Source organism: Melanerpes formicivorus, unplaced genomic scaffold (genome assembly GCF_026170545.1).
Source record: "Melanerpes formicivorus ecotype bairdi unplaced genomic scaffold, bMelFor1.0.p_v2 SCAF_5, whole genome shotgun sequence".
NCBI lineage: Eukaryota > Metazoa > Chordata > Aves > Piciformes > Picidae > Melanerpes > Melanerpes formicivorus.
In genome coordinates, this window is record NW_027142357.1 from 35798132 (window position 1) to 35819046 (window position 20915).

The following is a 20915-nucleotide window of genomic DNA, read 5'->3' on the forward strand; positions in this document are numbered from 1 at the left end:
TGAAATTCTACACAATTTATACACAGCCTCACTGACCTTTCTGTAGCATAACCAATATGTGACTTCTCTGACATTTAAAAATCAAGGTAGCAATAATAACATAGACTGTCTAAACCGTGCCTCCTACTGAAAGCTTCATCATGTAAAATGTTAAGCAAAAATTAAGTCAGGAATTACAAATGAGTATTAATATCAGAGTTACTCTATTGCACTGCCCACATAACCAATTTAATCCTTTGCTTTCTGGCATCCACACTTTAAAAACTATCTAAATTTTAAAAACAACTGTCAGAGGCAGCCCATAATAGGAAGTTTCATATAACCTGGTTCCTCTCTAAATCCAGGGCACATCCTTTAGGCTGTGAGGAAGAGGAAGAGAAGTAGCTTCGCACATCACTGCAAACTGAGGAGATTAGAGCTGGTGCTTCACTTCAGAAAAAGGATGTCTAGAAAGAATTTTAGAAGTAAGCTGACTTATAGAAACACCCAGTTTCTCTAAATGTACAACAGTTGGGCTGTTTACAGCATTTGTAATTGCAAAAAAACCCCTAAAAATAGGTTGCCTTACATTAATTTGCTTTTCTTTCACTGGCAATAGATATATCAAATACTTGCTGATTTGTTTTGTTTGTTATCCTAGTGACTGGGTCAGGCAGGAAAACACATGGCCTGCTCTCGTTCATTTACCAGGAACATTATATATCCCTTGTGTATTCCATGAGTCTGTGTAACCTTCTATCCATTCTCAAAGAGTAACATATAGAACAGGCCTATGGCTTGTATACAACTTTTGGGGGGAAAAAAGAAAAGGGAAGACAGAAAATAAATTTAAACTTTAGGCAGTTATAGCATCATTAAAACATCCAACAAACAACCTCTATCGATTCACAATTAGCTCGTGAGGATCCAAAGCAAGAACCAGAAAGACAGATATTGCATCTAATTTACTTTGATTTATTGCAATCTATTTTCACAATTTCAGACAAATACTTTTTGTTAAGAATGTTGTTCTCACCTGCTTCTCTACCTGACACTCTTGTAAATTAACAACGGGCTGGTTCTTCCTGCTTATTAAATTGGAAGTATCCATTTATTTTAGCTTTGAGCCAATTCTGTACTTCAGAATATTAAATCCTGCTGACATGAGTTAAAAAAGCAGAATTTTTATTGCATAATTTATTAAAATGTTTAGAAACATAATACAATTTAATGTGACACCAGAATGCTAACTCAAAGTATCACATTTTCATTAAAAATGTGCACAGTTGCCAATACAAAGAGTCTTGATCTGTGAAACTATCCTCTTTTAAATAAACAACTAAGGATAAAAAAAAAAGTATTGTGGCACTTCAGTAAATGCAAAGTTTGGGGTTTTTCTTATTGCATATAACAATGCTCTAATCAGTACAGGTTCATTGGCAGCAGGGGCTATGCTTGCAATCGTATCTCACTTGGAGGGCAAATCATCTCAAACTTCCACAAGCAGCTCATCTCAGGGTGTCAGTCGTTTGGGGTCCCGCGGGAACATGGAGGTCTGACGAACGTTATGTAGCCCTAGGTACAGCATGGTCACTCTTTCCAGCCCTGTAACAAATGAAAGAACTCATCAATACAGTCAGGGTTTTTTGTTTAAAACAAGAAACTAAAGGTAATTCGTGCCTACAGCCAGCCTGACACAGCAGCGTGACCAGAGACAGAGATGTGTGTTAGCATGCCTGACTACAGAAAGTAGCCAGGACCAGCAGTGAGGGATTTTATATACAGCACATTCCGCCTCAATACAGACTTCACCTGAACATCATACCAGAGACTCAACCCTACACTGAATCACTTCAGACTTTCAAGAAAGATGGCCTAGAAAACTGAAAAGGGAGGTGGTTATCAAGAGAACTGTATCTTGAACATAATAGGGAAGTCCAAACCAGTGTTAACAGCTTCAGAATAAGACACATGAAGTGCCATAAGCAACTATAGTAAAAATCTGTATTTGGAGAATTTTATCCCAAACTCTGTGCAGTACAAAAATGTAGATTCAGCAATACATACCCATGTAACTATGTCCTGATATCTTGAAGATAATAAATATTTCACTGGTCATTGTGCTCTTTCTTCCTAAAATCTTAGAGGTTATGTGTCTACTATGGAATATGGAGGGACTTCCTAATCCGTGGGGCCAAACATGCACCCCAGCCATGCTGAGATGAAACCCAGATGCATGCTAGTTTTCCCACGATGCCCTTCTATTTTAAGGTTTCCATCCAATACAGCTAGAAACCAGTATTAATTCTCACAGCATCTCCTGTTTGGCTGGTACTTGGTCTGACCTCTGGGATGTACCATGTAGCACATTGGCCTGCATTAGGAATAGTGTGGCCAGCAGGAGCAGGGAGGTCATAGTGCCCCTGTACTCTGCTCTGGTTAGGCCGCACCTTGAGTACTGTGTCCAGTTCTGGGCTCCTCAGTTTAAGAAGGACATTGAGACACTTGAGCGTGTCCAGAGAAGGGCAACAAGGCTGGTGAGAGGCCTTGAACACAAGCCCTATGAGGAGAGGCTGAGGGAGCTGGGATTGTTTAGCCTGGAGAAGAGGAGGCTCAGGGGTGACCTTATTGCCCTCTACAACTACCTGAAGGGTGGTTGTAGCCAGGAGGGAGTTGGCCTCTTCTCCCAGGCAACCAGCACCAGAACAAGGGGACACAGTCTCAAGCTGCGCCAGGGGAGGTTCAGACTCGAGGTGAGGAGGAAGTTCTTCACCGCACGAGTCATTCGGCATTGGAATGGGTTGCCCAGGGAGGTGGTTGAGTCATCGACCCTGGAGGCGTTCAAGGGGAGATTGGACGTGGCACTTGGTGCCATGGTCTAGTCATGGGGTCTGTGGTGTCAGGTTGGACTCGATGATCCTCGAGGTCCTTTCCAACCTAAGTGATACTGTGATACTGTGATACATTTACTCTGCAGAAGAGATGTGGCTTCAGCTTCCCCCGCATGAGTTCTGACTGGCCTAAATGATTCTGGGTCATGTGCAAATGTTGTGTCTCCTGCTCACACAAGCTACGTGATACTGACACATGTTGTAGGTATAGGAAACCAGTTGTCTCAATAGCACATTGCAGACCTAACGCATTTACTGAGGGCATGCTTAGGAAGTTGTTCTGAGAACGTGCTGAGAATGTGCTAACCATACTTTACAAAAGTAAAGCAAATGCAGAGAGAATCGAAGAAATCGTTGTGTTTGCTGAGCAAGGCCTACAAAATGTCCTATTTCCATATACATTAATGGATTTCATCCTGCTAATAAAAGCAATGTGTGTAACTCTAAATTGTTATCATTAGGATACCTAAACTCTATCTTTTTTTCCATTTTAATATGCAAAATACTTGCATCCAAGACACAAGACTCAATACCTTTGCTGAAACACTCAGTATCAGCTGAATTGATCGGTGACACTCAGTCAAATCACCAAATAAGACAGAAGCAATCGCTTGTTTCTCCTCACTGCAGAACAACTCCATCATGTACACTAAGAGACTGGTGGCTTCTGGTATTAGTAGGTTATCAAACCTCACAAATAATGGAGTATTTTCTTGATGCCTTATCTTTTCTTCAGTGGTCAAATTTAAAAGTGGTGTGCCTGCCTAATAAATTGGCTTTTTTTTTTTCTTGTGATATCTAATTTTAAACTTGCCAGACTGTGCCATTAATATTTTGGCTTTTTATTTTATGATGATCATTACATTTTAGCTTCTCTCCTTAAATTCTCCAGGATAAACAGCCCCACATATTTACCTAACAAGGCTACTCATACAAATTTCATATTGAAGCCTTCTTGAGACTGAGCAATTTAAATTAAGCTCAGGCTAACACAAAACAAAATAAAATACAGATACTTACCTATTCCACCACCTGCATGTGGAGGTGCACCAAAACGGAAGGAATCGATGTAAGCCTTTATTTTCTCCAAATCTAGAGAGGAAAAGGACATCTTTCTCACCTGCTTAATGAACCCCATGCCAAACATAAAAGTGACTAGAAGGCTGCCCAACAGAAAAATTACCAATTTAACTTACAAAATTACAGTAGGGTTTTACTCATTAAACATATATATTATCAGGACTATTACAGTTTTGGTTTATAACTTTGTTAATAATTTGAGCAGGCAAGAAATTTGAGAACTGAGTTAAGAGCTAGGCCCAAATGCTCATTGCAACTTATGGAAAATGGTGACTTCCTGAATAAACTGCAGTGTGAAAGCAAAGATTTAACAACTAAAGTAGCCCTGAGGAGAGAGACTTGGGGGTGCTAGTGGACAAAAAGCTTAACATGAGCTCTCAATGTGCACTTCCAGCCCGCAAAGCCAATCAGATCCTGGGCTGCATCAGGAGAAGTGTGGCTAGCAGGTCGAGGGAGGTGATCCTCCCCCTCTACTCAGCCCTGGTGAGACCCCACCTGGAGTACTGTGTCCAGTTCTGGAGCCCCTATTACAAGAGGGATGTGGAGGTGCTGGAACGTGTCCAGAGAAGGGCCACAAGGATGATCTGAGGGCTGGAGCACCTCTCCTATGAGGACAGACTGAAGGAGTTGGTGAAACCCTGGAATGGGTTGTCCAGGGAGGTGGTCGAGGCCCCGTCCCTGGGGGTGTTTAAGAGCAGGCTGGATGAGGCTCTGGCCAGCCTGATCTAGTGTAGGGTGTCCCTGCCCATGGCAGGGGGGTTGGAACTAGATGATCCTTGTGGTCCCTTCCAACCCTGAATGAAACTATGAAACTATGAAACTATAACTATTTTCCCATTTTGTTTCAGTGGGAGCTACTCCTACCTGCCACTTCACATTGCTGTTCACTGAAAGCATAATTCTAAGCCACGTTTTGTATTTGTGATCTCCACCTAATTTACTCTTTCATGCTTCTGCTATTAGCTGGACCTGTCCCTGATGAGTCTTTTATTTTGAAATTTCACCAATGGACACTCCTTGGTTATTTGCTCTCAGTTCAAGATCCAACAAAGCCTCTGCTACAGTACTCTCTATAAAGTTTGTGAGAGTACAGAGAGGCACAACTGAGCGAGACTTGTCTGCTCTCATTCTGTTGAAAGTATTTCCTGCATTATGTTTTCCTTGAAAACAATTCCTTTTCATCAAGGTGTTGCTGGGAAACTAATTAGTTTCTTAATACCACCACACTAGATTAAAATGGTTGAACAGAATTAGATAGATTAACATTAAGAACAAAACAGCACTGTGATTTTAGCACTACTGCCATATAACAAATTCTGCTCCCAATTCTTCCTCTCAAGGGAAAAAATCCAATCATGATTTATATTCTCTTAAATTCAGCTTCATGTTGTTTGTCTTGTTACCAATGCCGTGATGCTTGGCTCTTTCTGTCAGCAGCTGAGGATCATGAATTCTCTGAGCTCCAGACAAGATCTCTTCTCCTCTCATGAACATATCGTAAGAGTTAGAGTTTTTCTGGAAAAACAAAAAATCAGTTTATTTTCCTTCCTAGAGATGCTCCTTCCTTAGGTGGCAAATATGCAACCTCTTAAAATTTCCTTTTTGATACCCAAAGCTGTGCAGTAAAAGTGCAGCGTGTTTGGAGCCTGCCTAGGCATAACAGGCATTACAGCCCTTTGGCTCCCCTCATTAGACTGGAGTATCACATCACTGAAGTTGGAAGAGACCTCAAGGATCATCGAGTCCAACCTGTCACCACAGACCTCATGACTAGACCATGGCACCAAATGCCACGTCCAATCTAAAAACCTGAAGTTCATACTGAAAATACATTATACTTGCATGTAGTTACCTCAGAAAGAGATGTTCTAACAATATTTACCCTGGATTTAGGACTAAAGTGGAAAATTACTAACAATGTAAATCTTCTGTTAAAGTGTCTGTTGCCCTAGAAAGATGGGTTTGCTTCTTTTCAGTGATGGTGCTCTGACCATGGAGATCTCTTCATAAAGCTCTCCCAATTTGAGCTAGATTTGTTTCTTTCTAATATGTGTTCACTAGTGAAGAGTAACTGCAAACTTTTTCTAAGTCATGTAGCACTGACCTAATCTTGTAATAGGTATTTTAATTATAACAGCAGATTGTATACATATACTTTATCTCTTTTGTCAAGTTATCCTTACACAGATTACAAATAAACAAATAAATAAATTGACAGCAACAAAATTTTACTTACAGGGTTTACTGGATCAGGCATTGTATAGAAAGGCCTCACAGCAAGAGGATATTTGTCAAGAATATAGAAGTCTGTGTCATACTGAAAGGTAATTTAAAACTGTTAGCACAAGAGAAAATGATATGAAGAACAAATTACAAGACGAAGACACAACCAGCAAATCTCTGAAATAAAAAAGATCTCCCAATAACCTTCCACAAATTTGACAGTAGTGTCTTAAAAAATAATGGCTATCAATAAAAGTGGTGTATTATTTTTCAGTTTTCCAATACCACTTTACTTCTACTGTAAACTTACAAATGTTTATCAATAAAATATTTTGCTGCAGGGACAGGTACTTATTTTTTTGCCAAAGATCACATCTTCTCCCATACATTTAGTTACAATTTTGGTTGGTTGGTTTACTGGGTTTTTTTTTTGTTTGTTTGTTTTTGTGGTGGTTTTTTAATTGCTTGTTGTTTGTTTTTTAATTATAAGAACTGGGTAGTGTAGTCTAACAACATGCTAATAAGAGAAAAACTGGTTTTAAACAGCTTATTAATGATGAAGGCAAAACTGTCAGGAGATTAAATAAGCAGCATCAAAATGGTAATGAAGTTAGACAAGTAAAAAATGTTTAGGCTAATCACAAATACTTCACAACTTGTGGATGTTGTAAGACACTGTATTCTCGACCAGTGTGTTAAAAATTGTTTTCCATGATTTATGCATTTATACCTACCCAATACCTCCATGACATCGTATTTCAGATTCTTTCAGATTCAATGGCAAATTTCTTTATTCCAAAATGATTTTTACCTTTTCTTTCACCAGACGTCCCAGGAGCTTTTCATTAGGTGTGCTGAAAAGGATGACCAACATTGCAAGTAAGTGATTTAAACCTGTGCTGGTTAAATACTACATGAAGCTACAGAACTGCTGCTCCCTGCCCTTTAGAAAATCTCCTGCTGCTTTCTGAATGTTTTGGACTGTGCAGATAGAAATGTCAGAAATAAAGTATATTTATTTCTGTTCCTCAATATTTTGTATTGGTCCTAGAAATCCTTAAATTAACTGATCCCTAAAGATACTTGTGCTCTGAAAAGAAAGACCTTAAGATAGAGGAATCTTTTTGTTTATTCCTATTCAAACACATAACAATTTACATGAAGGACTGCAATCAATTAGAAAAATAAAGGAATCTCATCCTTAGAAAGTTCAAGTTTCTCTCACTTTATGCTGCAAGTTATTTTCTTTGGGACTTCAGAGTTTGTACAAATAGTCTACCTTGAAAGAAAGGCATGCTTTCATATCCATTAGTTTGTCAGGAGACCTGGATATGAGCACTGTTTATTCCTCTAAAACCTTGCGATTCCTTCTTCAAGGCTATCAGTTGCACAGGACAAAAATGACACTTTGATAACACCTTCACAAGACTGACACATCTGTGTTCTGCAAAAGTACCTCAGATCTTCTTCATCACCCATCTCAACACCAGCCTCTCTAAGCATGGCCACAGCTTCACGGTATTCCAGCCTCAGAGTTGGCTCCAAAAACTTAAATGGCTCACAAGGGAACTGTTTGTTCACTGTCTCAATTTCAGTTTGGAACCTACACATGAGGAAACAAGAACACAAGATACAAAACAGTCAAGCAATGTATTCTTGCATCTAAGATTTTGCAATGGCAACACCATTTTGCCACAAGAGGTCCCTCTTGCAACATAAAAACCTTTCAAAGCCACTTCTGGAGGAATTCTGTACAATCCTAACAAAATGTGTCATATAAGTTAATTCATCTACTTCAATGATATACATGTTAATATTTTACTATTACTTCTGTTTCATTCCTTTTGTAAGAAATAACTGGGTAGGTCAAATTTTCACAGTAAAGACCAAGAAATCATCCCTCTGATTTGTAATATTTACCTGGGTTCTTCTTTGATTTGAGTAATATCCTTATTCAAATATAACAGAGACATTTTCTTCTAGACAGATAAAAATATTTGCTTTTCTGCTAGCAAGATAGTCTAATTTGTAAGCAAATGAAAACCACTTCCTAAACTTCTGGCCTGGCTTTTTAAAGAGTTAGACTGTGAATAATGAAAAGTAATCTTTGCTGCTTTTGGGGCAGAGACGCAGGCTGCTATGATAAATTCGACCCAGAAAAACTGTCTTAGACAGAAAACGTTAAGATTAGTTTCAAAACACAACAATCAGTCTACCTGTAATGGCACAAAAAGAAAGATACTTTAAATAAATGACACATTATTTCTGCTATGAAGTCCATGCAACAGTAAAAAAAAATCTTTAGTGCAAGCTAGCACGCTACAGGAGATGCAGCTCAAAGCTAAAAACAGTTTACTGGCCTACAGCTTGAGTAAAATTTAAAAGTCAGGCATGAAGAAATGGCAAAAGCAAAAATGTTTGTTCAGAAGATTTGCTGTAAATCAGATTAGTAATCATTAGCTGACAAGCTGAGGATAAAACACTCACTCATTTCACACCACAGTGAAGAGAGCTCAAACAAAGCAAGCTGCCCATAAACCAGAAAATGCTCTCATTACCTTTCCTGAAGTCCCTTGAATATCTGCACCAAAGTATCTGCAATCTCATCTACCACTTCATGATAGTGATAGTTAAAAGCCATTTCAATATCCAGACCAACAAACTCAGTCAGGTGTCTGTGTGTATTGGAGTCCTCAGCTCTAAATACTGTAAAATTAAACAACAGAAATTCTAACAACACTGACAATCAATCACACCAGCATTTGGATTAGGCAGACAATGCTGTCTTTAGACATGACAATTCTAACTGAAAAACAAAAAAAAAGATAACTAGCTGCCTCAGAGCATCATTTATAACAGGAGTGACAAGATTATTGTCGCTGTGGTGCTCCACGCATACAAGACAGACAGGCGCTGCAGAGAGGCAGTATTCTCGTTAGGCCAACAGACAGCAGTGGTAAAAACAGACAAGCTTTCAGGCACACAAGAACTTTCAGATTTGTAAACTGCCTTTTTCTGAGGAAATGGACTGGTGCACATGTGTGTTCTCAGTTTGGGCTTTTTTCAAATATAGGAGTCTAATGTAAACATGTCTTCCTACAAACTGGGACTCCTTTGTTACTAACTAACAAGAAATTTAAGATCTTCTGACTTACTTGCACTTTTTTTCCTAAGATGTTATTGACTTGTTTTTCACCATTTCCAGCTTACATAGCTTTAAACCTGGTACTGAGGTCTTAGAAGAAAAAGGGGGGGGGGGGGGGGGGAGAAAAAAAAGAGACCAAATCCTGTCAGCTTTTGAGACAGAAAGAGCATGAAACTGGAAATTAATTTTTACTGATAGCCCAGTTAGAAGTATTTCTAAATTTAGAAGTATTTAGAAGTATTTCTAAAGTTTGGTATAAGTACAAAAGCAAGGGATAAAGTGTATGATATAATATGCAATCAAAAGATCATAAAGCCTAGCTTGCCTGTTTTCTAACTGCTTACTACTGGGCAATTAAAGGTAACTCAGCAACTAGTGGGCATGGTTAAGAGGAAAATACGGTTCCAGTATTCGCAGAGTTTGTTCCATGTTTTACTAATTTCATCACACTACCAATTTCCAATGTAACTCTGTTCTTTCTCCTCACGGAACAGCAGGCACCAGAGGGGAGTGTTCCACCTTTATTTCAGCATTTTAGTTTTCTTCCAGCAACTTATCTGTTAACTTTAGTCTCATTATTCGCCCTAAATGAAATTCATATTTGGTAAGTGAAACTATATGAAGTGAAACCGTTCAAAGCTCTTAGTGTGCATGTTATCTTATTTATACCACAGCTGCTACAAGCCATCTCTGCACACTTCAAACTTTGGATAAACCAATGCTTTTCTTACCTGGCCCAACACAGAAAACCTTTTCAAAGTCAGCACATATACACATCTGCTTGTACAGCTGTGGGGACTGAGCCAGGTAGGCACTGCTCTTGAAGTATGATACAGTAAACACATTGGCTCCTCCTTCACTGGCAGCTGAAAAGCAAATGTTTGCAGTAATTATTAATATAAAAATATAAAAAATAAATCAGAAGTAGAATGATTGACTATTGGTTTCACATTTAGAGATCAGATAGAGATTTTGCTTCAAAGCATACTAGAGTAAAACAATGTATTTACATCCATGATTGCTCAGGGACATTTTCCAGCTCAGGACTGGAAATTTAGTTGGGGTAGTTAAAATGTTACTATTCCCAGGTGTCCTTCACCTTAGAGTGAGAACACCAAGGATGCCAGCTTGTGCCAACACATCTACTTGAAGCCCAACATTTCTGTGGAAACCAATCTCTATCAGTGACGTAGGCTTCCAGGGGTTAACTGCAGAGGCTGAGATGAAAGTGCATATCCTGTTTTGCCAGGACCATCCTCTCTAAGTGAAGGCATAAATACCTCTCGGAATCAAAACTAGATTTACCGGAGAACATCTGCCAAAGGTGTCAAACTTCTTCTCAGTTTGAGGTAGGTTTCATAGAAGGTTACCTTGAGAGAACAGGAACCAAGAACACATACATCTGAAACCTTTACTGAAAACTGCCTACCAAAACTATCAGCTGAGTCACTTTACCTTTCCATTTCCCAGGGTGTAATACAAGAACTACAGTTGCTGCACTTACTAACAAAAGCATGCCGGAGTGAGAGATCAGTTAAGAACATCTGAATGTTCTAATACTAAGATAACTCTACATAAAGTATTCATTATTATTATTAATAACCATTCCACTGAGACTTGAATTTCTTTCATGATCACTACTCCCACTGAAATAGTGTCAGTGAATGTTTAGTTACTTTTGAATACAGATAACTTTTAAAATCTCAAAACTTAGAACAGCTATGCTACTTAAATTTGGACTTTAGTAGGATTGCATCAATTTAACTTCGTTATTTTTACAGAATATGATCTCATTCAACAATAGGATGCTTGCTTGCCTGCTTTCAATGGTACACTGCGCAGTAAGAATAGCACACTTCCTCAAAGGACCTATGTGAATAAACTACTTGGAAGCCTTCATGCTGCTTCAACTGCCTCTGTAGGAAAAAAGTTATCTAGTCTTATAGCACAACGATACTGTCCATGTTGAAAGAACAGTTGCTGACATGTGTTTTGTTAAAAAGCCCTTTTTTATCTCAATCTAGAGCTGGGTTCAGAAATATAAATATGCAAGTATAAAATTCAGTAGGCAAATATGCATATTATGAATGCACACACAGTGAGAGTAACACAAGTATTCTGCCCTACAATTTACAGGCCATATGTCTTAGCAACATCTACAAACCTCAAAGGACACCAAAAAGATGGAAGAAAAACACCCATCAGTACATCAAGTATTCTGACTTTTGAAGACAATGCAGATCAGCAACAAACTAGAAACAAAACCTACATTTTCAGACTTTTAGTTGGGCTGAAGCTGTTATGCCATGCATCGACCACTTTCTGCTCAGCCATATGCTCACTGCTAAAGAAGTGACATACTGTATATAATAGCATCATCTTTGATACCATGTTTGTTGTAACTTCTTTATGATGGAGGCTGTTTTTAACCTAAATTGGAGTGGAGTATTTTTTGATACTGGTAATGGAACTGACAGTGCTCAACACTGAGAACACCAATTAGAAGTACTATGCATATGAGCAGACATGCATATTTAACTTACTGAAACTTTACATGCATTGCAGAGTACCTAAGTCATATATATGTATATATATACACACAACATTTGTCTTATCATTCTTTCAACATTCAAAGTCAGGAAAAAAACTAAAGGACAAATTCGATATCTGCTATAAGAAGTTTGCTATGTTGCATCTAAATTAGAACTTTGTCTTTTAAAAATAAAATCTTACTACTTTTTTGACAGATAGACATACACTAAGCAACTGCAAAAAGAGCAGACTTGTAGCTGCTGGATCACATATACAATACCTGAAATGATTTTGGGAGTCTGAATTTCCACAAATCCCTTGCGAATAAGAGTTTCTCGGAAAAGCTGACAAATACCAGACTGAAGGGAGAAGATTGCCTGACTAGTGGAGGTCTATAAGAAGATAAAAGAAGGAATCCTGAGTTAGTTTGGTTTTTTTTTCTGAATCTGGTACTTTTTCTGGACAGCTGGAAGGATGAATCTCTTCTCTTAGGAACACTTGATTATTGTATTTGCTTAAACAGAGAAAAGTGTAAATTGGTAATTGCTTATTACACAAGAAGAAACAGCAAATGAAACAGGAATAACTCCTCATGTTAATTTATGGCACATTCAGTTATAAAGGAGACACTGTGGTCAATGCTGCGTTTAAAGAATCACTGATTTATGGGATGTGGTTCTGGAAATAAAGCTTTTATAGTAAGAAATTGAATAAAAACACTAAACCTATTAAAAAGCTTTCAGCACACTGAACTAGAACAGCTGCAGTAATATACAGTGCACGATAAAAGCAAAGCCCTTAATAACTTACATGGGGTAGAAACATTTGTGCCTATTAAAGGCTACCAAATACAATGTTTTTTGTGTAAAAACCCAGCCACATGTCAACCACGTACAACACCGTCATAAAACCAGCCCCAAACCAAAGTCTAAAGTCCCAGCATTTGAAACAGTCCACACAACATATGATCACATGAACTGCAGTTCCTCTGTCTTGAAAACAAAAGTAGATTTAGCTGAGTTGATCATCTTTTTGTTCATGTACGTGACATAGTTAAGCTGCTTATCTGGTTAGCAAATACCTACACTAAATGTTCCTGCAACACTCTTGGGCTTTAGTGTGAAGGGGAAAAACAAACCCTTAGCACATGCTGGAAACACTGTGGTACGTCGGCACTGAACCCATATCTGATTTTGTGCTTGCAGCCTTCAAGACCTGCCTGTTAGCAACTAAGAAGTGTCTATAAAACCCAATGAACTCTTGCAAACAGCCAAGAGAACAGTTCTTTATGACAAACTGCGTCACAGCACTGTTTACTTCTTCTTTCTGAAAGGTACCCAGCTTTGCACTTTAGGTAAGAAGAGACTTGTGGTCTTTTTCACATGACTCCTACTCAAACCACAAAACAAAAAAAAAATCCCCAACCAAAACAAATTATATAAGTACCCAAATTTAGACAGTCAGCCCTCAGGTATGATGGGCTAAAGCTACATCCATCATCTCTGCAAAACAAAGGTATCACTTCATTGACAAAGCAAAAGAGAAAACTGTAATAACACTGCAGAGCTGTAGTAATTGGGAGTTATTTCCAATTTTAGCTGACCAGTAAAGTATCTCAGGAGTGCAAGTGGTTGAGACTAGTAAATAAAAGCTAGCAGCTCTCACTGTCTGATAGCATTAACCACAGCCGATACTCCCACTACTTTCAAAATTGAGGAAATGAGGTTTTGAGCAACAGTTACAAAAGAACCCTCAAACTTTTTCACCCTGTTTTATACGAGTCTCCCAGAACCAGACATATGTTAAGACTTTGCCTGAGTTCTGGGCATAATTTGGCAGTGTTACATCAAAGCATCACAATGATTTAAAGGAATATAATACTTTTTTAAAACTTTTTTGTTTCTTACACATCTCCTGCTTAGAAGAAATACTTTTTTTTTTTTCCCTAAGCACTAACATAACAGCCACATTTGGGTCTATCAATATAGTTTTTGATAAACTATACAGATTGCTAAAAACATTAAGAGACAAAGATGTGTAATGTTTATATTTAGAGCAGGATAGAAACACTGCCTCCTCTACCCTTCTGGTAAACCAGCATCAGTTTCAGTCCTATGCCATGCAGTCCTAGGAAAAAGTAAAATGGTTGCTAAACCCAATCTGAAAGCAATTACTTGGTCTGACCTGAAAGTGTGCACTAATGCACAGCCATATAATAACCGAGTGCTCCATTAAGAGTAGTTCATCAGTTAGTCACTCCTCCCGGCTTCAGTGAGGATGGAGACCAAAGATTTTCTCTTCCTAATTCCATTAATAATGAAATACTACTTTTTAAGCATAATGTCTATGAAAGAAGCCAGATTCACAGATCTGGCCATTGAGGCTTGTATTTAACTACAAACCGAGGAAAGAACAAGCAGCAATTCTCTGTACCTCAAATTAGATCTGACAAGACCACTCTTCTTTCTACCAAAGGTAGCTGAGTTTCAGTGCCCATTCATTCACAGACTGACAACAAGGATAACTGTTGAGAATTTGTGATACTGCAGTCTCCTTGTAAGAATTAAACAGACCAACAAGACATTTGAGATAAGCTCCTAAAGAACTGCAGCTGTCAATGTGCAGTGCAATCAAATGGATGACCTCAAAAGTTTTATGTGCACTACAACTTCCCAAAGATTTTAAAGACGATTCAGTATCTACACATGGAGCAAAACTTTTCAGATTTCATTACATCCCTTGCAATAATACAATGTTTAGGACAAAGAGTGTTAGCCTGTGTTTAACTGAGACACTGGCTTGAGTATTACCATGTTTGGTAACACAGTTACATTTAAGCTACAACACTTAGGGCAACAACAGGGCAAACTCAAGTCAGACAGCTGTCAAAATCTAATTAATTTTGCCTTGCCTTTAAAAAATACTATGCCATGCCATTCTTTTCCTGTAGTGTTTAATATGAACTCTTCCACACATATTGACAAATGATCTTATCCAAGGCTACAGCACAGACAGTAAACGTCCTTGGAGTTAAGGAGAAACAAACTTAGGCCATGTAAATGCTGCTGCAGTTAAGAGTGTTAATGTTCTAACTCAGTCTGCAGAGTTGATTTTACAGGAAACCTCATTATTTTTAATAATCACCTTTGTTATAGACAGCAGAAAGCATTTAGCTAACAATGCTGAGATATGAATTAAGGTCATAACCTTGCTCTAATTTCACCTGTGTGTTTATTATTTAAATGCCACAAAGGAAAATATTCCTAAGAACAGAACACAGAGTATTTTAACACCACAAGCAAGACTATTTTTAAAAAATTGTGTTTCATTCAGCACAAAATGTACTGCTAGAATAATAGCCATATAAGTTGCCAGAGACTAACAAACATGTTTCAGTAGAATTGAGGTCACTTGACACCTTATGTGATCATATCTCTTAAGAGGTGCGACTGAGGCGCAGACACGCAAAGTGGTCAACTTTTGGCTTTACTCTCACATCAGCTGTGGAATTTTTCTCCATTCTCACCAGTTTTGCATTTCTATTTGCCTGTTGTAACTACCTTTCACCAAGACAATTGCTAAATACACAAAGTAGGCTGAATAAAAAGGGAAAATAATGTCATCCATATTAAGTAATAGAAGTATTTGACATTATAATTCTGCAATTTCTCTACTCTATATATGAGAAATTAAGGTTTTGATAGGAAATAGGATTGATGTTAAATAGCATTTTTTTAAATCCCAAGTGGTCTTAGGTAAACTTTTCTTCAAATTTCAGTATTAGCTAGAAGAAGAAGATATACAAACAGGAAGTTTGTGGTCTAAATGACAGGGACTGACTTATGTCTTCACTATCATATCCCTACCCACGGTAAAATAAACTGTACGTCTGCTTGTTCATGGCAGCTTGACTTCAGGCCGGAAAAACACAGCTTTTGCAATGAGTAAATTGAATTCAGCACAATGAAATCAAGCCTAAAGTAATCAGGTATTCTCAAAAAAAACCCCAACCAAAACAACCCAGCACAACCCTGCATCAAGATCAGTGTACAGTTGGATTATCGTATAACATAGTCTGACATCCATAAAGTACTAAAGATACATGTTTATGTTCTACTCTGATGAGTTTAAACAGGGCAATATTGACCCTAAAAAGACTATGCTGTGGTCTCAATGAGCTGTGCATTAGCAGACACAATTATAGCATTAGGTCTGCAAAATGTGTGTAATTCAAACCAAACGTGGACAGACACTGTTCAGATAAAAACCCTGCTGTACATCAAAAATAAGCCAGAGCAAGGACATCAGTCAAGTCCGCTGTTAAAAATGGATGAACATGAATTGATTCTTTTCTTCAGAGGAAAACAAACCAAGAAGCAGAACCCAAAAGTCAATGTTTCGCTTGTCTTTTCTTCATTGCTTCTCATCTACCACAGATCTTCAGGAAATATGGTTTCTGTAGATGTTTTCACAGATGTAGAAAATCTATACATCACTGAATACTTCAGTTAAGAACAGCAGAAAGTCAAGAATTAGAAATACAATCAGTGCTCCAAATTGCCTTTTTTAATTGTTCTGATAAAGGAATGGTAAAGCAAACATCTCTAGAATCAATTGTTCTGACTTTCATTAAACCACCATGAAAAATAGATACTTAGGTCAACAGTACTTTTCTCATGGTCATCTGTGGTTATGCGAGAGAAAAACTGGTCTATACAAGGACTCGTGTTTCTTCTTACCAGTTCTCTTGTCTCTACACCCCTAATTTTTCTGCTTCACATGTATGTGATCTGCATTTTATGAGTTAAGCCATCAGGAGCAGATTCATTCTTCATCAATCATCATTCCTTGGACAGGATTTTTAAAACTGCTCCACCCTAGATAATCACCATTTTCCCTCCACAGATCAGAATAACAACTACAATAGCAATAGCTTGGATCTTTATATCCCTAACCTCCACAAAATACTACCAGACACCACTGGGAGATCTTTGTCAGCAACTAAAATTCAAGGCTGCTAAAAATACGGTGTACTACTCAGTCTGTTTTCACACGTACGTGAAAGGCAATCTCACAGTCTTTGTAGAATAACATCTCCACTAATTTCCTTGTAATTCATTGCAATTCTATTGCATCATAATCAAACTTTTCTTAGCATATAGCACAGCTGGATGGAATGATGCTATTTTTGGAAATCCAGTCCCTTTCATTCATGCAACAAAACTGAGTTTCACAGCTCCACTTCACTGTGATTTGGCCCCATCCAATGACCTCACTGGTTAACCACTACCTAAAATTTATTAAAGAAAATTATTTTAAAGACTGTATTTAAATGCACAAAAGTAATTTTAGTTCCCCACTAAAGGCTTTGTTTAGTCTGAGTCCAGCCAAGACCTATGCATTTAGTTTGTTAAATCTATTTTTGATATTTGATGACCTCTTTCTTCCTTAAACTGGGGTACTGAGGAAACCAGAAGAGATGGTGCACACAGCTGTGGCTGGACTTCCTCCCACACTTCTAGGAACAGGCCATCAAAGTATCTCTGTTAGAACTATTCTGTTAACAGGTCTTCCCTGCTGTCCATGATTTGGTTTTCCCAAAAGGGAGAGGCATGGGAGAGCAGTGACTAACAATAGTTTCTCATATCTCTCAGCTTTTAACACATCATGTCTTGTAATCCTCCTTAGAACATACCTACTCAGGCAGCGCATACAAAACACCAGGGGCTCTCTGAAATCCCATCTGTACTACAGCTCCAGTCCATGCAACCAAATCACTGAAAATCAATTACTACTTTGGAAAATTGTCCTGGTTTAGAGTAGGACAGCTCATCTATTGCCCCAAAAGGGGCAAAAGAGTGACACTCACACAAATGGATTTGATAGTAAATGGAAAAGTAATTGATATTTTACAGAAAACTGCAAAGCATAGTCATGAGCACATCCCAAGCATACAGATTTCCCTTACACCACAACCAAACGTCCCAAGCTTCCCTTCTCCCCACTTGAGGGTGGACCCAAAACCCACAGGGCTCTTTCTTCCCCTCCCCCTGACTCCCCTCCACCCCCACTAGGCTAGTCCAAGGCTGGCCAGGTCTGAGACTGCCCCCACTTCTTATCCTGGCATTAGGGCTAAACAGGCCCAAGAGGCCTTAGATACTCCACCACCATTTACCTGACAGGGAGCATCTCCTGTGGGAGCAGAGAAGGAAGAAAGAGGAAGAGAATTATGTTGCAGAGAGATTTATAGGGTGCAGGATTTACGGGTAGAAATACGCTGTTTCCTGTGTCCACCTACTGGATGGACAGTGGATGCCGGAGGTGTAACTTATGTGGCAGCCCAGGAAGTACCCAGCCTAAATTGCCACAAGGATTTTTTCAGTTATTTTGAAGGACAAACAGCCTTCATGTCCCCACTCCTGTGATTCTACTGCATGCAGTGTTTAGGACATGCACATTCATATAAGCACATATATTCTCACTGTGATTTCCCCTTTCTTCATTAAATCCTTTTCTGCTTGTTCAGCTCTCCCTTTGAAAAACCAGGTCAAAGTAACACAATTATTTAGAATCTTCGTTTGCACAAGCAAAGCTCCTGCAGAACAAACAAAGCAAACTTAGGAAGAGGCACAAGCCTACTGCCCCAAAACAATTTGCTTTTGTTCTGAAACAAATGATGAAATGTGCCACAGAAAAGACACACAGAAGTGTGACACAGTCAGAGACAGGAACTTTTCCTGTACATAGGAGGAAGGCAGGACAGATACCAAAGCCTAATCAAGGGAAAGCTGTGGGCAGATTACATCCAGCACAGGTCCTGCAGAGGATGAGCCATAAAGCACTGAAGTGCCGAGGTTTGACATTTTATCCTTCTATCAATTTTGGAAAAACTTAACCTGAATCCATGCTCAGCATGAGACAGCTGCTTAGCACCACACTGCAGCAACTCTTGGAGCCAAGGAGAACAACAACTTCTGTACAAGGCAAAGTTAAGGTTCAGACCTCAAAACAAGGTGCCAAACACTGCTGAATAAATGGTGTATCACCAGTGGCTGGGACACAGAAGACAGAAAAGGTTACAGCAGCATCCACTTAGCTCACCAGCTATACCCTTCTGACAGAACATAGACAACCAATGCTCTATTCCTATACCAGTAGAGATATATGAGAAGTACCAGGAGAGTTCTGATGGACCACTGAACTACAGAGACAAAAGAATTTTAGCCCACTCCATTCTGATCCATTTCTCGTGTCCATTCAGGCCATTTAGTCTTCCTTTTTTTTTTTCCCCATTACTATATACCTTCTGGGGTTTTACTCTGCAGATGTCCTCATCTGAAGTACTTCCACACCATTATTTTCAGCTACTATTTTAACCATTCTTTCCCTTTGTATTATTTCTCTGTTTTCTTTGGGGTTCATGGCTTTTTCCAAATTATTATGCAGGTATTCTATTAATTTAAATGGATTTTTTTCAAGTTTCTGTAGAGTGCTGTTGAGTATTTTTCTTCATCACCAGAAGTTCAAATAAAACTCACATCTGGAGCATTCCAGAGTTCTCCCTTCAATTTAGTACACTGCCTTACCACTACCATAAGCCAATCATGTTTTAAATGATTTTACACTTTCAACCATTCTACAGAATTGTTTTCATCAAAGGCTTAATTTAAGACACAGATGAAGAGATCGGTATGATGAGATACTGAGTAGTCCTGAAAAGCAGTCACAAATTGAATTTGCTAAGTATTGTACAAAGGGTCAAGTAAAAAGCAATTAACTTTGGTCCAAGTAAAACAATTTACACAAGTAGTTTTAGTTGCTGAGATAAGGAGATCAGATGTTCAAATACTTCAAGCATCTCAGTGACAGAACTCTTCCAAATTTTCAAGAAAATCAACTTTTTTGTTTCATCTCCCTGGTCCACAGATTGATTTACTGAGAAACTGTCATTATCAGTATTTTGAAGGCAGTGCTAGATATCCTTGAGTTAAGCACACATCTCATCCAATGACAAATTAATTGAAATGTTATTGTGGAGAACCAATATAGGAAAAGCCCAGAAAGTCTCATGTCAAGATGAACAGTTAGTTATATACATGCTTAGCACAGCTATTTAATTTAGAAAGGAGAAAAGTTCCATAAGTGATTGAGTAAGGAGCTGTTTGCTGTTGATCAGAAAGAGTAAATATTTGGGAGATTTCACAGAAGGCTGCACTTCTATGACCTAGATGAAGAAAGGTGTTTCAGGAAAAAAAAGAGAAAAAGGTATGAATGTTGTGGAAGAAACAGGAAGATTGAGATTGCTATCATGGCCTGGTAGAATTCCACTTGTGAGACATGCATCACAGCACCCCAATGACATGTTAAATTCAAAACTTCCATCTTACACAGTTTGTGGGCATCTGAGAAAACATTTGAGAAGAAAAGCTGTCTCTATATTGTCCCTATTCAGTCACCTTTGTCTTTCATAAATAAAAAAGCCCAGATGTACATGGCCACATGCTAACTCCTTTAAACTACTTTAGTGAATTAAATACTTTAAGAATTTCTTTTATGAAATAGGAAAATGTTTTCATTTTAAATCTGGCCAACAACACCCTTCCATCAACTTCATGGCTTTTATTTCTTCATGGATCAGAAATGTGAAGAATAAAAGTATGCCACACAGCATATTCCTTACCCTCAGATCAATGACTCTGTTGTCCAGCCTGGTATCCTGGTTTACAGTAGCTCTTCCATCCTAAACAGTTGAGCAAAAAACCATAATGAATATATAATGCCTCCAAAAAAAACCCAGTAAAGCTAAAGTCAGTGGAGGAAAATATCCTTTGTCTGAAAGCCAAGAGTGACTTCTAAGTTCAGCAGAATTTCTAGATCATTCTGGAAAGAACATACAATAAACTGGCAACACAGTAAAGCTCAAGGTGTAACTTCTCCCAGGGGTCACAGGCAGAACCCAGCTAAGAGGCTGCAGACGATGCACACACAGAAGACTGCAAATCCTCTGGTTTCGACCTTCTACTGCAGTTCAGCAGATATCAGAGATTTTTAACACAGGTCTGGAT

At 38.4% G+C, this 20915-nt stretch overlaps 1 protein-coding gene across 1 annotated transcript in view; it reads right to left on the minus strand.

Annotated features, from left to right (window-relative positions):
- Window positions 1-918: 918 nt before the first annotated feature.
- The window catches only part of DARS1 (aspartyl-tRNA synthetase 1), a 41461-nt gene continuing 21464 nt past the window's right edge, over window positions 919-20915 (minus strand). Inside the window, exons 7-16 of the mRNA XM_068139151.1 lie at window positions 20531-20590; window positions 12131-12242; window positions 10050-10184; window positions 8732-8879; window positions 7630-7776; window positions 6985-7027; window positions 6187-6267; window positions 5354-5465; window positions 3891-3962; window positions 919-1584 (exon numbers count right to left, since the gene is read on the minus strand). Of these exons, the coding sequence (XP_067995252.1) occupies window positions 1493-1584; window positions 3891-3962; window positions 5354-5465; window positions 6187-6267; window positions 6985-7027; window positions 7630-7776; window positions 8732-8879; window positions 10050-10184; window positions 12131-12242; window positions 20531-20590 (1002 nt within the window). The 3' untranslated portion in view covers window positions 919-1492. The remainder of the gene's footprint in view (window positions 1585-3890; window positions 3963-5353; window positions 5466-6186; window positions 6268-6984; window positions 7028-7629; window positions 7777-8731; window positions 8880-10049; window positions 10185-12130; window positions 12243-20530; window positions 20591-20915) is intronic.